The sequence below is a fragment of the Quercus robur genome, chromosome 1 (assembly GCF_932294415.1).
Source record: "Quercus robur chromosome 1, dhQueRobu3.1, whole genome shotgun sequence".
NCBI classification, from domain to species: domain Eukaryota; kingdom Viridiplantae; phylum Streptophyta; class Magnoliopsida; order Fagales; family Fagaceae; genus Quercus; species Quercus robur.
Genome location: NC_065534.1, coordinates 32989590 through 33007535, shown reverse-complemented (window position 1 = coordinate 33007535; position 17946 = coordinate 32989590). Strand labels below are relative to the sequence as shown.

At 45.1% G+C, this 17946-nt stretch overlaps 1 protein-coding gene across 1 annotated transcript; it reads left to right on the top strand.

Annotated features, from left to right (window-relative positions):
* The first annotated feature begins 610 nt into the window (after positions 1 to 610).
* On the top strand, positions 611 to 1497 carry LOC126732032 (zinc finger protein ZAT11-like). The gene has a single exon (XM_050435095.1). It carries the CDS (start codon positions 850 to 852, stop codon positions 1330 to 1332), a length of 483 nt encoding a protein of 160 aa, XP_050291052.1. The 5' UTR covers positions 611 to 849; the 3' UTR covers positions 1333 to 1497.
* The last annotated feature ends 16449 nt before the right edge of the window (positions 1498 to 17946 follow it).

Here is a 17946-nt window from a genome sequence, read left to right as displayed (position 1 = left end):
CTTTGAAATTTTTTTATTATATTTTATTCTTTTGCTAATGAACAATAGCACATCAAGTGTAGAGAATGACTGTTTATTAGTAAAAAGCTTTTTGAATTTTAAAGAAATTGTCGAAGCTCTTTTTGCCTCTTTTTTCTGATTTCATTTCCTATATTTTGGCTTTATCAGAGAGATTTTTGTTTATGATTGTTTTTTTTTTTTTTTGGCTGGCTGTACTTTAGCTAAAGAGAAATAAAGCACTTTCTAGGAATGTCAAAGTTAGCATTGAAATTACATGGAAAGTTGCAGAAACCACGCGAATATCTGACATCGCGTGGTGGAAAGCGTTTATCTTGTACGCGCCTGCGGTGCGCTGGGCCCTAGACCGTACACAATTCCACGAACACGATAAACCTCTGGAATAGTCCCTAGTGCGAGTTTTTTTCTTTTTTTCTTTTTTGGTAAAAACGAATCGTCCGAGTGATTACACGTAACGCCTAAGACTTATCGCGCACCTCTCAGACGACCCCTCACCCACGTTTTGCACTCTACAAACGCGGTCACGCAAAAGATTATCTACTTAAGGCGGCGCCACACACTATAATACTACTGGCCAGGACACCCTGTCTCACAACAAATACCATACATTAAAGCTTTTCACAATCTTAATCCCCAAGAAAGCAGTACACATCTTAGATTTTTCCTCGTAAGCACTGAAGTCACACTCAAGCACTGATACAATCCCCCTATATATATTGTACAAACCTCACTAATCTTGTTCCATCCAATTTTCTTATTCACTAAACATTCAAACTTTTGTAGTTTCACTTTCACACATATACATATTTCCTACACTATTTCACTCTATCTATGTCCATGAAGAGAGCCAGAGAAGCTGGAGATGTTCAGACCATAGACATGGCCAATTGCTTGATGTTACTATCAAAAGTTGGCCAAATTGATTCCACCAAAAATAATTCACGTACTCGTGCTTTTGTATGCAAGACATGCAATCGGCAGTTTCCATCGTTTCAAGCCTTGGGAGGACACAGAGCAAGCCACAAGAAGCCTAGGTTAATGGCTGGAGACCTATTTCATAACATGCCAAGCTCACCCGTGAAGCCAAAGACACACGAGTGCTCCATATGCGGCCTTGAATTCTCGATTGGACAAGCACTTGGAGGACATATGAGGAGGCATAGGGCTGCCATGAGTGAAGATTTGTTGGTTAATAATGATCGTGTTGTGCAAGCCGTGCCTATCATGAAGAAATCAAACAGCAAAAGGGTCTTGTGCTTGGATTTGAATTTGTTGCCGCTGGAAAATGATCTCAAGTTGTGCAGTTGGGGATAATTATGGCTAGCTAGATTATTGGTTAATTGATTAAACTTTCGGGTACATATACATATATATATATATATATATATATATATTCTCCTACTTCATTAGGAGTTTTCTACTTAGATTTCTTTTATTTATGTTCATAAAGATTACGAGCTAGAGATTTTCTTCTTTTTTCTTTTCTTATATTTTTGCTATTTTGTTATACAGTTTTTTTTTTTTTCGTTGTCGCTGAGTTTTTTGTTAAATTTTTTTCGTAGACATTAAATCATTAAAATCACAAAGCCATATTTCATTCTCAGATGCCTTAAATTCCTAAAGCAATTTTGATTTCCCTCTTCGTCTGAATTTATGTCTTTCAATTACTTCGTAAGTAATCTAAAAAATTTGAACAGTCTCTAAAATTGGAAAAATGTTCTGGTACCTGCTTTTACCTTCCCAATTTAATCGGTTGCTTGGAAACTTTAGATGACCAATTACAAGTTTTATCAAATAAATCACTTCGGCTCTTAAGCTAAGCCTGACCTCACGGATGATGACCTGTAAAAATATCATCGTTCAATCCTTTAGACAACTAGTGAGTGGTGAAAGTGCCATTTAAGGAAACACCGATTCACCGGCGAGTGATCTTTGCCCTGCCCACCAACCCATGTTCTTCAGTTACGGACACGAACTCTGAGAATAACACCACCAATAACCCCACTCGTTCCTTCATGAGAAGATAGCTAGGCCAAACAGATCTTATATAAACTCTAGACTTTCTAGTTTGAGGTTTGATTGAAAAATCCATAGAATTACTCAATTTTCATTTGCTTAGGTTTTTTGTGAGTTCCTAAGTTATACGTTAAGTTCATTCGGTTGGAGGATAAAATAGTGTGAGAATAGAAAATACGATAGAATAGAAAAATGAGTTGATAGAAAATAAGTAAGTTTTCTCTCATGATGTTTGATTGGGAGGATTGATTGGAAGGATGAAAACTATTTTATTTGATAGAGAAGAAAAAAAATGAGAGATAGAAAATAAAATATTTAGAAATTTACTATTATGTTCCTATTAAATAAAAATAAAAAATAAAAAAAAAAGCAACAGATTATATTTTTATTAAAAAATTTTGTATGAAATGAATACTTTATTAAAAAAAAACACACAAGAAGTTCAAGAATTGAAACTGCTTTCTAAAAATGAAAAAAAAAATGACTTGAAAGAAATGGATAAGCAATTTTTTTTTTTTTTAAAGTGATGAGGATAGAAGGAGAGCCTAGCCACACGGAACATAAAACTGACGGTTTAATGCAATCCTTCGGACATAGCAGACGGTGTTATAGCTGACGGTCATAGGATCAGCTGGCTCCAAGAGTGACGGCAATACTAGACCGACGCCCAAAAAGCTGAAGGAAGTAAATTGAGGCTGACGGACCGAGCATAAGTTTACTTGCTACCCATGCTACGTATAAGGAATTGTCTTGCTTCCCACGCTAGATAATATTCCAGGGATCCCTATAAGGAAAAGATCCCGAAAAATACGCTCAAGAGGACTCCTATAAGGAAAAGACTTCTACTCCAAGGAAAAGAGGGGTAACCCTCGCTACTATAAAAACCTAAGTACCCTCGCAACCCAAAGTACGCATAATTTACCCTCTAGCACTCTAGAGCAGTGAGAATAGTTCTAACTTGACCTTCGGAGGGTGTTTGGCCGGTACCACACCGGTACTCTCTGCTAGGTTATTCCTTTTCGTTGTGCAGGTGCCATTTGCAATCGTACGAGGAACGTGTGACTCACTGGTGGTATTATTTTCAGCATCATCAGTTGGCGCCGTCTGTGGAAAACGTAGCACATTATCGCTTCCTAGACAAAAGAGTTACATGGTACTCACTCACTCAATGGCGACCACCAACGACGTTCAAGAAGAAGAAGCCCCTACGACTGCGCTTGAAAGACAAGTGAGGACACTCGCCATTGCCGTGGAGCGCCTCACCAAACAAAACCACGACCTAGAAGAGCAACTGAAACAGAAAAATGCAACTCCCAATAACCAAGGAGCAGATTAAGAAGGAACCAGCGCCAACAGAAGAAACCAGGAAGGACCCCAGGCCAGCAACGCCCCAAGCAAACCAGAACGACAGAACACAAGCATCCCCTCCCTCGCAGAAACCACTCCGCCACTTGTTATCGCGGAGATGCAAGCCATGAAGGAACAAATGGAGGTTATGATGAATGCTCTCAAGGGACGAGTATCAAGCGACCTTGACGACCTTGTCAACCGAACTGACTCGCCGTTCACCGCCACCGTCAACTCCTACCCATTACCAAGTAAGTTCCGCATGCCACAGATAGACAGTTATGACGGGGTCAAGGACCCACTGGACCACCTAGAGACCTTCAAGACCCTAATGCACCTTCAAGGAGTAGCGGACGCCATCATGTGTAGGGCCTTCCCTACAACGCTGAAGGGCGCAGCGAGAATTTGGTTCAGCTGACTGACACCAAACTCCATCAGCACCTTCAAAGAGCTCAGCGCTCAGTTTACCGCACACTTCATTGGAGGCCATCGATACAAGAAGTCTACGGCTTGCTTGATGAGTATGAAGCAGCGAGAAGATGAAACTTTAAGAGCCTACATCTCCTGCTTCAACAAAGAGGCACTCTTAATCGACGAAGCCGACGATAAGATACTTGTTGCGGCATTCACGAATGGCTTGAAGAAGGGCAAGTTTTTGTTTTCCCTATACAAAAACGACCCAAAGACCATGTCGGAAGTACTTTATCGCGCCACAAAGTATATGAACGCTGAAGATGCGCTGTTAGCTCGAGAAGAGAGGCCTAGGAAAAGAGAAAGGCAGGAAGACAATCGGCAGGACCAAGGCCGAAAGAAGGCAAGAACAAGAGACCGAAGGGACGAAAGGCGCCCTAAGCCCCTGAGGGGAAGGTTCACGAGCTTCACTCCGCTAACAGCCCCGATAGATCAAGTCCTTATGCAAATCAAGGACGAAGAGGCTCTGACGTTCCCGGGAAAGCTGAAAAGTGACCCCAACAAACGTTCCCAGGATAAGTATTGTCGTTTCCACCGCGACCACGGCCACGACACGGCTGATTGCTATGACCTCAAGCAGCAGATTGAGGCCCTTATCAGACAAGGAAAACTGCAGAGATTCGTTAGTAAGGAGAAAGCGGATCCCCCCGCACAAGACCAACACCCCCGATGGGACAATGAGCGACCGAGGCCCCCGATCGGGGATATAAGGATGATCGTAGAAGGAACGTCTGCCGCCGGGTCATCCAAGAAAGCCCGCGAGACCTATCTTCGGATGGTACAAAATGTTCAGCTGACGGGAGTCGTGCCGAAGATAGCACGGAGAGAAGGTCCCGTAATCGGTTTCTCAGAAGAAGACGCGCGACGCCTTCACCATCCACATGACGATGCACTCATCGTCAGCTTGCGTGTAGGAGACTACAATATGCACCGGGTGCTGATCGACAATGGCAGTTCAGCAGATATCTTGTACTACACAGCGTTCCAGCAGATGAGGATCGACAGGGAGCGATTGATCCCAACAAATGCCCCGCTTGTTGGCTTCGGCGGAAGCCGAGTATTCCCACTGGGCACGGTCACATTATCCATAATTGTGGGTGATTACCCTCAACAGATAGCCAAGGACGTGACATTCTTGGTAGTTGATTGCTCGTCAACCTACAACGCTATCCTCGGGCGACCCACGCTCAACTCATGGAAGGTGGTAACTTCCACCTACCACCTGATGATAAAGTTCCCAACTGACTACGGAGTAGGGGAGCTACGCGGGAGTCAGATGGCCGCGCGCGAATGCTACATATCCATGATGGAAATGGAGGATCAGGTTCAGGCTTTAAGCATAGAAGAGCACCGGACGGTAACGGAGCCGGTTGAGAAGTTAGAAGAGATACCCCTTGACAGTTCCAATCCAGGCCGGACGACCAAAATTGGAACGCTCGCTAACCCCACGGTCCGTCAGGAGCTCATAACCTTCCTCAGATGCAATTGAGACGTATTCGCATGGGGTCATGAAGATATGCCGGGAATAGATCCTTCAATCATGGTGCACAGGTTGAATATATCGCCCGCCTTTCCACCTATCAAACAAAAGAAGAGGGTGTTTGCCCCCGAGCGAGACCAAGCCATAGCAGAGGAAGTTAGAAAGCTACAGGAAGCGAGCTTCATTAGGGAAGTATACTATCCCGACTGGTTAGCAAATGTAGTAATGGTCAAAAAAGCGAGCGGGAAATGGCGGATGTGTGTGGACTTCACCGACCTTAACAAGGCCTGCCCCAAGGATAGCTACCCCCTCCCGAGGGTTGATGTCCTAGTAGACTCTACGGCCCGACGCCAGTTGCTGAGCTTCATAGACGCTTTCTCGGGGTACAACCAAATCCGAATGCACGAAGCCGACCAGGAAAAAACGTCGTTCGTGACCAACCAAGGCCTCTTCTGTTACAAGGTCATGCCCTTCGGCCTGAAGAACGCAGGCGCAACGTACCAAAGGCTCATGAACAAAATGTTCGCGCAACAGATTGGGAGGAATGTCCAGGTCTATGTGGACGACATGCTAGTCAAAAGCCAGAGGGAGGAAGATCATCTAGGAGATCTCAAAGAAACATTCGACACACTTCGCTCCTACAACATGAAGCTCAATCCATGGAAATGTGCCTTTGGAGTGACGGTAGGAAAATTCTTAGGATTCATGGTGTCTCAAAGGGGAATCGAGGCGAACCCGGACAAGATTCAGGCTATTATGGACATGGCACCACCAAGAAATGTGAAGGAGGTGCAAAGCCTCAATGGAAAGATAGCGGCACTAAATAGGTTCGTGTCAAGGGCAACGGACAAGTGTTTGCCCTTCTTCCGAACATTGAAAAAATCCTTCGAATGGACCGACTAATGCCAGCAAGCATTCGAAGAATTGAAGGCTTACCTCTCCTCCCCACCATTGTTGAGCCCGTCGCAGCCGGGAGAAGAGCTTTTTCTCTATCTAGCCGTCTCCCCCGCAGCCGTTAGCGCGGCCTTGGTCAGAGAAGAAGAGAAAGTGCAAAAACCCGTGTACTACGCAAGCCGAGCGCTTCACGGTGCCGAAGAAAGATACCCGCCCATGGAAAAACTTGCCTTTGCATTAGTTATGGCAGCCCGCAAGCTCAAACCATACTTCCAAGCTCATACGATGAACGTCCTGACTGACAAACCCTTACGGCGGGCAATGAGCGGTCCTGAGGCCGCAAGACGATTGGCGTCATGGGCTATAGAACTGAGCGAGTTTGATATTCAGTACCGCCCACGGACCGCCATCAAGGGACAGATTGTCACCGACTTTATAACTGAATTCACTCATGACGAAGACAAGGGGGCAGCAGAGTCCCCTCAATGGAGCTTATATACGGACGGATCGTCCAACAGACAAGTCGTAGGGGCCGGCATTGTGCTACGATCGCCTGAAGGAGACACCATTGAATGTATGGTTCATCTCGACTTCCCTGCCACCAACAATGAATCAGAGTATGAGGCTCTGATAGTAGGGCTCGACCTTGCCAAAGCAGCCGGAGCCACGAGGGTAGTCATCTACTGCGATTCACAGGTCATCACTAACCAAATAAATGGAGACTACGAGTGCAAGGGCGAAAAGATGAAGAAGTACCTTGATGAAGTAAGGACAAGAGTGAATGACCTAGAAGCCAAAGTCGTCCAAATTCCCAGAGAAGAAAACGAGAGAGCCGACCGCCTCGCGAAGGCCGCTTCAGCAGAACAAATGGTCATCCCTGGTAATGTACTCTCTTTCGTACAGCTTTCTCCGCTAATAGATCTCAGCAACATGCAGGAAATATGCTCTGATAGTAACTGGACAACGCCGTTAGTTTCATACCTGAAAGATGGGGTCTTACCAGACGAAAAGGAAGCCGCAAGGAAACTTAAGGTCCAGGCAGCAAGGTTCGTCCTAATAAAAGACGTCCTTTACAAAAGAGGTTTCTCCCGACCATATTTGAGATGCTTGGGTATGGAAGAGGCAGATTACGTCATGCGAGAGGTGCATGAAGGAATCTGCGGAAACCACTCAGGGTCCAGATTGTTGGTACACAAGCTTGTGCGAGCAGGGTACTATTGGCCCACCATGCAGAAGGACGTCGAAGCCTACATCAGGGCCTGCGACAAATGCCAAAGGTTCAGCAACATTATTAGACAACCAACCAAAGAGCTGACCCCGATGACGGCCCCATGGCCGTTCGCACAATGGGGATTAGACATTATAGGACCATTCCCTACAGCCGTACGACAGCTGAAATTCCTGGTAGTGGGCATCGACTATTTCACGAAATGGGTGGAAGCTGAAGCTCTGGCCACGATTACAGAGAATAACGTGCGGAGCTTTGTCTGGAGATGCATCATATGCAGGTTTGGCATTCCTAGAGTCTTTGTCTCGGACAACGGGAGGCAGTTTGACAACAACCATTTCCGGGATTTTTGCTCACAGTTAGGAATAAAGAACCACTGCTCCTCCCCCGCCCACCCTCAAGCTAATGGATAGGTCGAAGTCACAAACCGATCCTTGCTCAAGATCATCAAGACTCGGCTCGAGGGGGCAAAGGGTATATGGCCCGAAGAATTGCCGAGTATACTATGGGCATACAGGACCACGGCAAGAACACCCACAGGAGAGACACCGTTCCGCCTGACGTACGGAGGCGAAGCAGTCACCCCGGCCGAAGTCGGACTCACAAGTTACAGGGTACACAACCACGATGAGAACAAAAACGAAGAGGCTATGCGACTACAGCTCGACCTAGTGGACGAGATCAGAGCAGCAGTAGAACAAAGGCTCGCTAGGTACCAAGACCGCATGGCCAAACACTACAACTCTCGGGTTCGACACAAAGACTTCCAAGTTGGAGACCTTGTTCTTAGAAAGGTCATGGGCCCCGCTAGGGACCCTACCCAAGGGAAACTCAGCCCCAATTGGGAAGGTCCTTACCGAGTTTCGTCATGGCAGAGAAAATGTACTTACCACCTAGAAACGTTGGAGGGACAGAAACTACCACACCCATAGAACACCGAGCACCTACAAAAGTACTACCAATAGGAGCGGTAGCATGAAGACCAACCTCTTTTCTATTTTAGCAAATTATAGTTTTACTCCTCAGATTTATCATTTACTTTAGTTTTTTTTGCAACAATACTTTTTAGCCCAAGGGGCAGGATTTGGTTTTAATTACTTTTATTTAAATGCATGGCAATAAGAGGAGTTTTATTCAGAAATTGCTGAAGTGTATTTTTTCTACGGTCCACTAAGTTCACAGCCAAAACGACTAAGTCCATAACACATGGACTAAAAAAAAACTGACGGACCAACGAATGTGTCAAAGACATCAAGGCTAAGGCCAAGAAAATGACGGTCCGGAAAAGCCAAAGCTAAAAAGCTGACGGTCCAATAGATGAGCTATCATCAAATGGACCATACCTTAAAAACTAACGGACCAACAAAACAACAAGGCTAAAGGCCAAGAGAATGACGATCTGGAAAGGCTAAAGCTAAAAAGCTGACGGTCCAATAGATGAAGCTATCATCATATGGACCAGGCCTTAAAAACTGACGGACTAACGAAGGTGTCAAAGACATCAAGGCTAAGGCCAAGAAAATGACGGTCCAGAAAAGCCAAAACTAAAAAGCTGACGGTCCAATAGATGAGCTATCATCAAATGGACCATGCCATAAAAACTGACGGACCAATAAAGAGCCAAATATCAAGGCTAAGACCAAGAGAGTGACGGTCCGAAAAAGCCAACGCTGAAAAGTTGACGGTCCAATGGATGAAAATATCATCATATGGACCAGGTCCTAGAACTAACGGACCTATAAGGTTGACGGTCAAATGGATGACGGTCTGACCAAAAAATGAGACTACTTACAAACGAGGTTCTCAAACCAACAAGCCTGTAGAGATGACGAGCTAATCAAAAAAGGCTAAAAATCAAAAAGATAACGGTCTCATCAAATAAATGGGGCCATAGAAATTAGTCAACAAAGGAATAAAAACATCAGTATACATGTTCAAAGTAACGGATACCAAGCGCCATAAAAAAGGCAGATAGAGTTACAAGTAAAAAGCCCAATAAACGTAAGGGCACTTAAAAACATTGTTCAAAAATTAAAATAAATAGCCAGGGTTAAGTGGCAGGAACGTCCTTAGAGACCCCGTCAGCTTTATCCTTGGCAATTTGTGCTTTATCTGAAGACTCGGCAGGGGTAGTGACAGCAGGCTGGGCTAAAACAACTCCGACATCATTAAGCAAAAAGTCCATATTGAGGGGTTCATCATCTTTGTCAGCAACAGTGTCGCCAGCAGGAGTCATCGGCACGGAGCCATCCATGGTAATTCCAGATAGATCCAACTCCAGATAAACTGACGCTACTTGCTTCAGACAATCATCGAAACCTGTGCCATAATAATCAGCGCAGGAATCAATGAATGATTGGGTTGTCTTGAATTTTTGGACCGCGTTAGTCCCAGTCGTCTCTACTTGGGCACGTAAAGATGAAAGCTCCTTCTCAAGCTTCTTCTGCTGGTCCTCAGCCTCTCCTAACTTCTCCCTCACATCCTTCAGATCTGAGTTTAAGAGACGGACGGCCTCCTTATATTGCGCCTGCTGATCCATCAGGTTGGAGTTATGCCTCCTAACCCGAGAGACGACGCCTTCTTTGGCCACGCACCGGTCTTGAAGTGCTTTAACACGAACCAAGGCCTAAAGGAAGTACAACCGTCAGCCATTAAGCAAGGTAAAGATCAGATTGTTCAAAATAGGAAGCATACCCATGCTATATCAAAGAAAGCTGACGCTCCCATGTCCTCCGTCCCTAGCTGAGCACAAGGATCCAGATCCGTCTGTTTTATGAGAGATTTCACCCCCTCAACAGCGTAATCCTTGTGAGTCAACAAGCAACGGGGCCCCTCAATGACGGGACCGGAAGAGGTCATCACTCCTTTCCCAGCGCCGTGACTAGACTTGGGGGGCAACTTCTTGGAGGGCACATCCCCAGGACTGACGGCCACCTTCTTAGAAGGAGGATCATCCTTTCCGTCAGCCTTCCTCTTAACTAAACCCTTCAAAGAAGAATGAGGGGTTGACACTCCTTCTTTTCCCTTGGCCTTCTCTTCCTCCTTCTTACGGGCAGCAGCGGCCCTCACCCTTTGCTTCGCAGCTTCCATCTCTACGTAAAATAAACTGACGGGTCAGTAAGAGCAGACGGAATAAATAAGCCGACGGATTAAATAAGGCATCCACTTACGTTTTCGAGAAAATTCTTCCAACCTCCGAGCTTCAGCCGTTGGCTTAGGACCCCCACAATACAAATGGAGAGTGTCTAGGGTGATCAAATCCCTACACTTACGTTGCTCAAGCGGTATGCCAAGTATCCGACTGATGAATTCCCTTTGTTCGTCAGATATCTCCGGGCGAGCGCTAGCTGAAACAAAAGGGAATAGACGGTGTTAAAAAAGACGGTGTTAAGAAAACTCCCTGGTAAGTGAAAAGAGACGGTAGAAAGAAAGAGAAGGGGGCAACCTGACTCCCTAATATAAGCCCAAGTGTTATCAAAATAACCACCGGGCAGCGTATCCCACTCATCCGGACGGCACACCCAGTCAGTCCCCTTAACAAAGAAAAATCTACTCTTCCAATTCCTATTTGAGTCTGGCATATCAGACACTAATCTTAAGCTCTTTTCACGAGGAGCAAAATTTTATGTCCCCTTGGCGAATACTTTATGCTGGGGTCTGTAGCAATAAAAGAACTCGTCTAGCAAAAGGTGACGGTTCCCCCCACTCAAGCGACCCCAAAGGATCTCAGCACCAATGAAGATCCTCCAGGCATTTGGAGCAATCTAGCTGACGAATAATCCCAAGAAATCCGCCAGCTGACGATGTAAAGCCGTCAGTGGTAATCTAAGGCCTGCTGCGAACATGGCATCGTACATCCCCACATTAGCAGTCCTCCCTGTATAACACCTCTTGTTTTTTCTAGGGAGACGGATAGGGATGTGGTCTGGGATTTGGAAACGGGTACGCAACTCATTAAAAACTCTGTTGCTCATCTTTGGAAGGAATTTATTGACGACCCACTCCTCTAGAAGGATGAAAGGACGGTTACCTCTAGAACTCCTTGAAGTTCCCTCACAGGACTCTTCGTCACCTTCATCCTCATTCCCGTTACTACTAACCTCGTCACTGTCATCCCTATCCCCGTCACTATCAATCTCCTCGTCGCCTTCATCCCAGTTCCCGTCACCAACAATTTCCTCGTCTCTCCCCTCGACCTCAACCTCACTTAACACTTTCTCCCTAACTCCCTCGACATGGTCTTCTAAATCAATACTAGGGGATTGGGCTGACGTTTCTTTTCCTAACGACTCAGAAAAGCCGTCGGACTCTTGACCTGAGCCAAAAAATTCATCGTAGCCCGCTCCATCGCGGACTAACGACTGATCACTCGACGCGTCACTTGACATCTGACTAACTACAAGTGACGGATACACTCTAAGTTCCTAGACTGACGTTCTCAATAAAAAAAAAAAAATTCAAGCAAAAGTAAAAAAGCAAAGAAAAGGGAAGAAGAACTTACAGGTGAAACGGATCTTGAATGGATGAAACAACCTTGGGAGTGACGGTATTGATAACAGCTGACGGAACAAATCGGGAGTAAGGGCGACGGGTTCTCTCTTGAAAAGTCAGCGAGGTTGAAATGGCGAAATGAGACAAGGGACGTGGTATTTATATAAGAGGGAAAACACACGGAAGGCGAGGCGACGCCTGTGCCCAGGAACGAGGCCAATGACTGCGCGCCACGTGACCTTGCATTTAATAGCTCGCGGCTCGAGGAGTCATTCATAATCGTTTTCTTTTTTGTCTCTAAGAACAAAAAGATGGTTAAGTCATAACTCCACATGCTGACGGTTTTAGGCGTCGAGCATGTAGAGTAGGGGGCAACTGATGAGGATAGAAGGAGAGCCTAGCCACACGGAACATAAAACTGACGGTTTAGTGCAATCCTTCGGACATAGCAGACAGTGTTATAGCTGATGGTCATAGGATCAGCTGGCTCCAAGAGTGACGGCATTACTAAATCGACACCCAAAAAGCTAAAGGAAGTAAATTCAGGCTGACGGACCGAGCATAAGTTTACTTGCTACCCATGCTACGTATAAGGAATTGTCTTGCTTCCCACGCTAGATAATATTCCAGGGATCCCTATAAGGAAAAGATCCCGAAAAATACGCTCAAGAGGACTTCTATAAGGAAAAGACTTCTACTCCAAGGAAAAGAGGGGTAACCCTCGCTACTATAAAAACCTAAGCACCCTCGCAACCCAAGGTACGTATAATTTACCCTCTCTAGCACTCTAGAGCAGTGAGAATAGTTCTAACTTGACCTTCGGAGGGTGTTTGGCCGGTACCACACCGGTACTCTCTGCTAGGTTATTCCTTTTTGTTGTGCAGGTGCCATTTGCGATCGTACGAGGAACGTGTGACTCACTGGTGGTATTATTTTCGGCATCATCATAAAGAAAGACAAAAAAAAAAAAAAAAAATCAAAGAGGAAAAGACAAAAATGTTCAAAGTATTGATAGTTGCTGAGTGAAAAATGCAAAGAAGAAACAAACAAAAATGTGTTCAAAATGGATGGGTAATTTCATCCAAAATGCTAAGGGGTTCTACCGTTTATTCTCCAAAAAAAAAAAATGCTGAGGGGTTACTCCTTGGTTTCTTTAGAGATGAAATTTTGGTAGACTCGGAGAGAATATAGTCAGATCCCACAAATTTTCTCTCCCCTCCCCCTCCTAACCAAAAACCCTTCCCAATTATTTTCTCTCTTATTTTCCACTCTCCTTTTTCCATCCTCCCCAAAATCACTTCAACCAAACATACTTTAAAGAAACTTAGGGTCTGTTTGAATATCGCATATTTTGCTAAAAACTGAAAACTTATTGCTGAAAATAATGTAGCATGCGTACCTAAATTCTGTTATGTGGACCGGGCTTAGAATTGGGCTTACAATCTACTTGTATAGTGGGCCTAGTATTTCCTACTATGGGCAGTTCCACCTCAAATTACCATATTGTTTCCCTTAATCCCAATGAACACCCCTACTTTCCTCTCTCTCTCTCTCTCTCTCTCTCTCTTGCTTTTCTTACTATTTTCTTTAGGAAAATGCTCGCCATTTCCTTCTCATTCTACTCTCCTATTTATAGCTTGAGATGGGTGGATGTGTTATAATTACTTTCTGATCTCACTCGTGTGGATGGGGTCCAATCTCATTATTTCTGATAAGAAGATGCTTTGTTGGGAACAATGGTAATGGCATTGGAATTGGTTCCTCCAAAAGAATGTTCGGCAGCGATACTCGCCAAGGTAATACCGGGATGCTGAGAACGTTGGATGTTCTCGGTAACTACACTCCCGATCTGGTTATACTTGATCAACACGGGCTTGTTTCTGATATGTTCAGGACAAGATAGGCCGGTCACGTCATTTGGGCCGAAATTGGGCTTTAAACCGTGCTCGAACCAAGGTTAAAGATCCAATGGGTAAGGGATCACATGCTACACCACAAGGTCAAGGCCCAAAGTTCACTAGGCCCGTGATCATACCCATACAATAGCCCCCCCTTGATTTGTGCTCGGCCACCGGGAGCAAATCAAGGACAATCTGGATAGCGCTAGTGACTCCTCGGGAAGCCCAACTGTCTGCCATTAAACGAACGAGATGGCCATCAATGTTTACTCAAAAAGAGCGCTACACCAGGCTGTCACATTTAATCGTCATCATAACCTGACGGTTCGTGAACCGAGCCCACGCGTGTGAAGGTTACAAAAAGAAGTCAGAAATATTTTCCCGCCTTCCTGTTCATTAAATGCTTTAGTCCTATATATAGTCTCTTATGATTTCTCACACTACTTTTTACAGCCTTTCTTCTTCAACTTCCTTTCTGCTGAGCATACTTTTCTCATGCATAAATTCTTCAGTCCAGATCATCATTTCCTAGAGTCCACACTCAATAAGTCTTCTTTACTCTTTCCTCTTCTTTCAATTTTTCTTCACTCTAGAGTCTAAGAATGGGTTATTCTCATCTCCTAGCTTATGAAGCGTTTTTGGCTAATTTTGGAGCAGCTTATGGCATTCCTAGAGATGTTGATATCGCCTACTGTCACAAGGGTGATATTGCTCTCCAAAGACACTCTGATCCTAACGTAGTATTTTTTTTCCTTTGATGGCTATCTTAGAGGGTGGGTTAGGTTTCCTGTGGACCCTCTCATACTTGGTACCCTTAGGTTTTATGGCCTATGTCCCGACCAACTTCCCCCCAATTTTTACCAAGTTGTAAGTTGTGTCAGTAGACTAAACCAAATATACGGGCTGCAACTAAACCATCACAACATAAACTTTATGTATAGTTTATGCAGCAATATTAGGTCCGATTACTATTTAAAAGTTAGGGATATATGGGTACGGCTTATATCATGCCTTCTCAATTCCAACAGAAACTCGACGGGAGAATTCATCCGGGTGAGCGGCAATTGGCTTTCCGATGAGCTCCTCTGTCCACTTTCACCGCGTGACGTTGGTTGGTACCAAGTACTTTTACTTGCTTTAAATTTGATGCTTTTACTCATTTCACTTGTGCATATGCTAACCGGTCTTCTTGTTGATTTTGTGCAAAAGGGAAAAGATTTAAACCGGACTTTAAGGTTGTGCACGTGAGGGACCTCAATTTTGTGCTCAAGTCGGAGATATTTATGCACACAGATGGACAACTTCGAACGTCCCACCTAATGCTCAGCTGCAACCCAATATACTCTACCTACCAGTTGTTCAGCCAGGCTTTACTAGTGGACAGCCTTCTACTATCATATATCGACGTTCAGCACTCCAATTTGTTGCCCCCCCCCCCCCCCTCCTTTAACAGTTGGTGAAGTTCGGGACCTTGGTCCCCGAATAGTTAGAGTGGAATCATTAGTACTCCTCAAAGACACTTCAACAAAGACAATCTCTAGAAACCAATCCGTCCATCGACCCGTTGAAAGACCTGAAGATACAGCCCCTGTTCAAGTAGCCAAGCCAGCAGCAGCCGAATCGGTAAATTCCTCAGGAGCAGAATCCGATCTCGGCGAGGACGAAATGGTGACCAGACGAGCAATGACTATTGACCGCTTTGTGCCCGACACTTGTCCAGCAGCGCAATAGCAAGAACCCTAAGGAAGAAACCCAACTCCTCTTCCTCCTCTCCCCGACCGCTCTCGAAAGAGATAGCGCACCGTTGGGTAACCTCCTGCAGACCTGGGGGATGTGCCTTTAAGAACTCCCCCCCAAGTGTCTAAGGGGATCACTATTTGAGAGCCCCGTGGCGATGTTCGGCCTACTACACAGGCTGGGTCTAATGTCGCATTTTCTTCGCGGCAAGAGGTTGGTTGGCAGACCACTTTCAGGCTCGGCAGTGAGCCCCTTCCTGTGTCAACTAGTGTCAGAACTTGGCTGCAAGGTAAAGGCAGAAAAGTTGCTCGGAGTTTGGTGCAAGGCCTTCTTTTGCCCTAAAGCCCAACCTAAAAGAATGCTCCAGTTTTATTCCCTCCGGGGTGATGATTACGATCCCAGCCTCGGCTCCCAGTGCGCTGGATGCTTCGTCCATAAATACCTTCCATGGGTGGGCTTCTACATGACAAACTATATCCAACTCCCTCCTCGGGGAAACTCTACAACAAAATCAGTAAGAACCTGACCTTTCACCGAACTCCTAGGTCAGTATCTAATGTCAAAAGAGCCTAGTCGAGTTTCCCATTTAGCTATTTTGCCTGTGAAATTATATCTCTTCAACAATAACTGCAAAGGGTATTCGGTTAACACATAGACGGTATGAGCTTGGAAATAATTGGGCAGCTTCCTTGTAGCTTGTACTAGTGCTAATATCAACTTCTCTAGAGGCAAATACCTCATCTCAGCATCGACCAAAGTTTTGTTGACATAATATATTGGCCGTTGCACTCCTTGATCCCTTAGCAGCACGGCACTCATGGCATGCTTGGACACCGAGAGATACATGAATAACTCATCACTAAGTTCCGGGGTTGTCAACATAGGTGCCCGTACTAAATATTCTTTCAGATCCTGAAAAGCCTTTTCACACTCCCTGTTCCACTGGAATCCCTTCCGTTTCTTCAAAAGCTAGTAAAATGGACGGCACCGGTAGGCAAACTTGGAAATAAACTGGTTAAGGGTAGCTAACATGCCAATTAGCACTTGGACTTCCTTTGGATTACTCAGCGACTTGAGGCGCTTTACAGCTTCAATCTGATTGGGGTTTACCTCTATTCCTCGGTTAGTGATCATATACCCTAGGAACTTGCCAACCCCCACTTCAAAAGCACACTTGTCAGCATTGAGGCGTAGCTTATGTTGTCGGAGCACTTCGAACACCTCTTTAAGATCATAAATATGTTGCACCTCCCATTTTCTTTTAACCACTATATCGTCTATGTACACCTCCACCGTACACCCAATCTTGCCTCTGAACATTCTCGTCATCATTCGCTGATAAGTAGCTCCAGCATTCTTTAACCCAAACGGCAATACGGTATAGTGGAAATTGGCGTCAGGGGAGATGAATGCTGTCTTTTCTTAATCCTTGGTAGCTAGGGCAATTTGATGATATCCTTGGGAAGCGTCCAGAAAGCTCATCCTCGAGTGCCCATACATGGCATCTACCAGTTGATCGATCTTCGACATAAGGAATAGGTCTTTTGGGCATGCTTATTCCAAATTGGTAAAATCAATACAAACCCTCCATTTGCTATTCTTCTTTTTTACCACCATGGTATTCGCAAGCCACTCCGGAAAGAAGGCCTCATTTATTTCCCCAGCCTCCTTCAACCTCTTAACCTCTTGCCTAACGGCTTCAACATGCTCCTTAGCCGATTTCCTTTGCTTCTGCTTCTTGGGGGGGAACAATGGGTCCACGTTAAGCTTGTGAAATATAAACTCGAGGTCCGCTCCGGGCACCTCGTACGGGCTCTAAGCAAATATGTCCACATTCTGTACAAGAAACAACAACATCTTCACGCTATCTTCGTCCTTCATACTTGCTCCTATCTGAAAACTTCATCATCATCCAGCAGTATCCTTACTTTTATTAAGTCCTCGGCACAGCTAGCCCCAATTTCCTCCTAAGGTTCCTATAATTGCTATAAGGGAATCTCCTCAATCGATTCCTTCTGTTTGATCTCCCGGTTAACAGCGGCCACCAAGCACTGCCTGGCCACTTGCTGGTTTCCCCTTACTATAACAATATCTTACTCAATGCGAAATTTGACCTTCACATGTAGGGTGGACGGAATTGCCACTATTGCATAAATCCATGGCCTTCCAAGGATTGTCGTATACGAAGAAAACGAAGTGACCACTATAAACATTACCATTACTTCCTTATCTTCAATATTCACGAGAAGCGAAATCTGCCCTTTCGGGATCACCATCCGGCCATCGAACCCCACCAGGGGCATATCGCACTTGGAGAGATCTTCATTCTTTGGGCCGAGCCCCTAAACAAGTCGGGGTACATCACT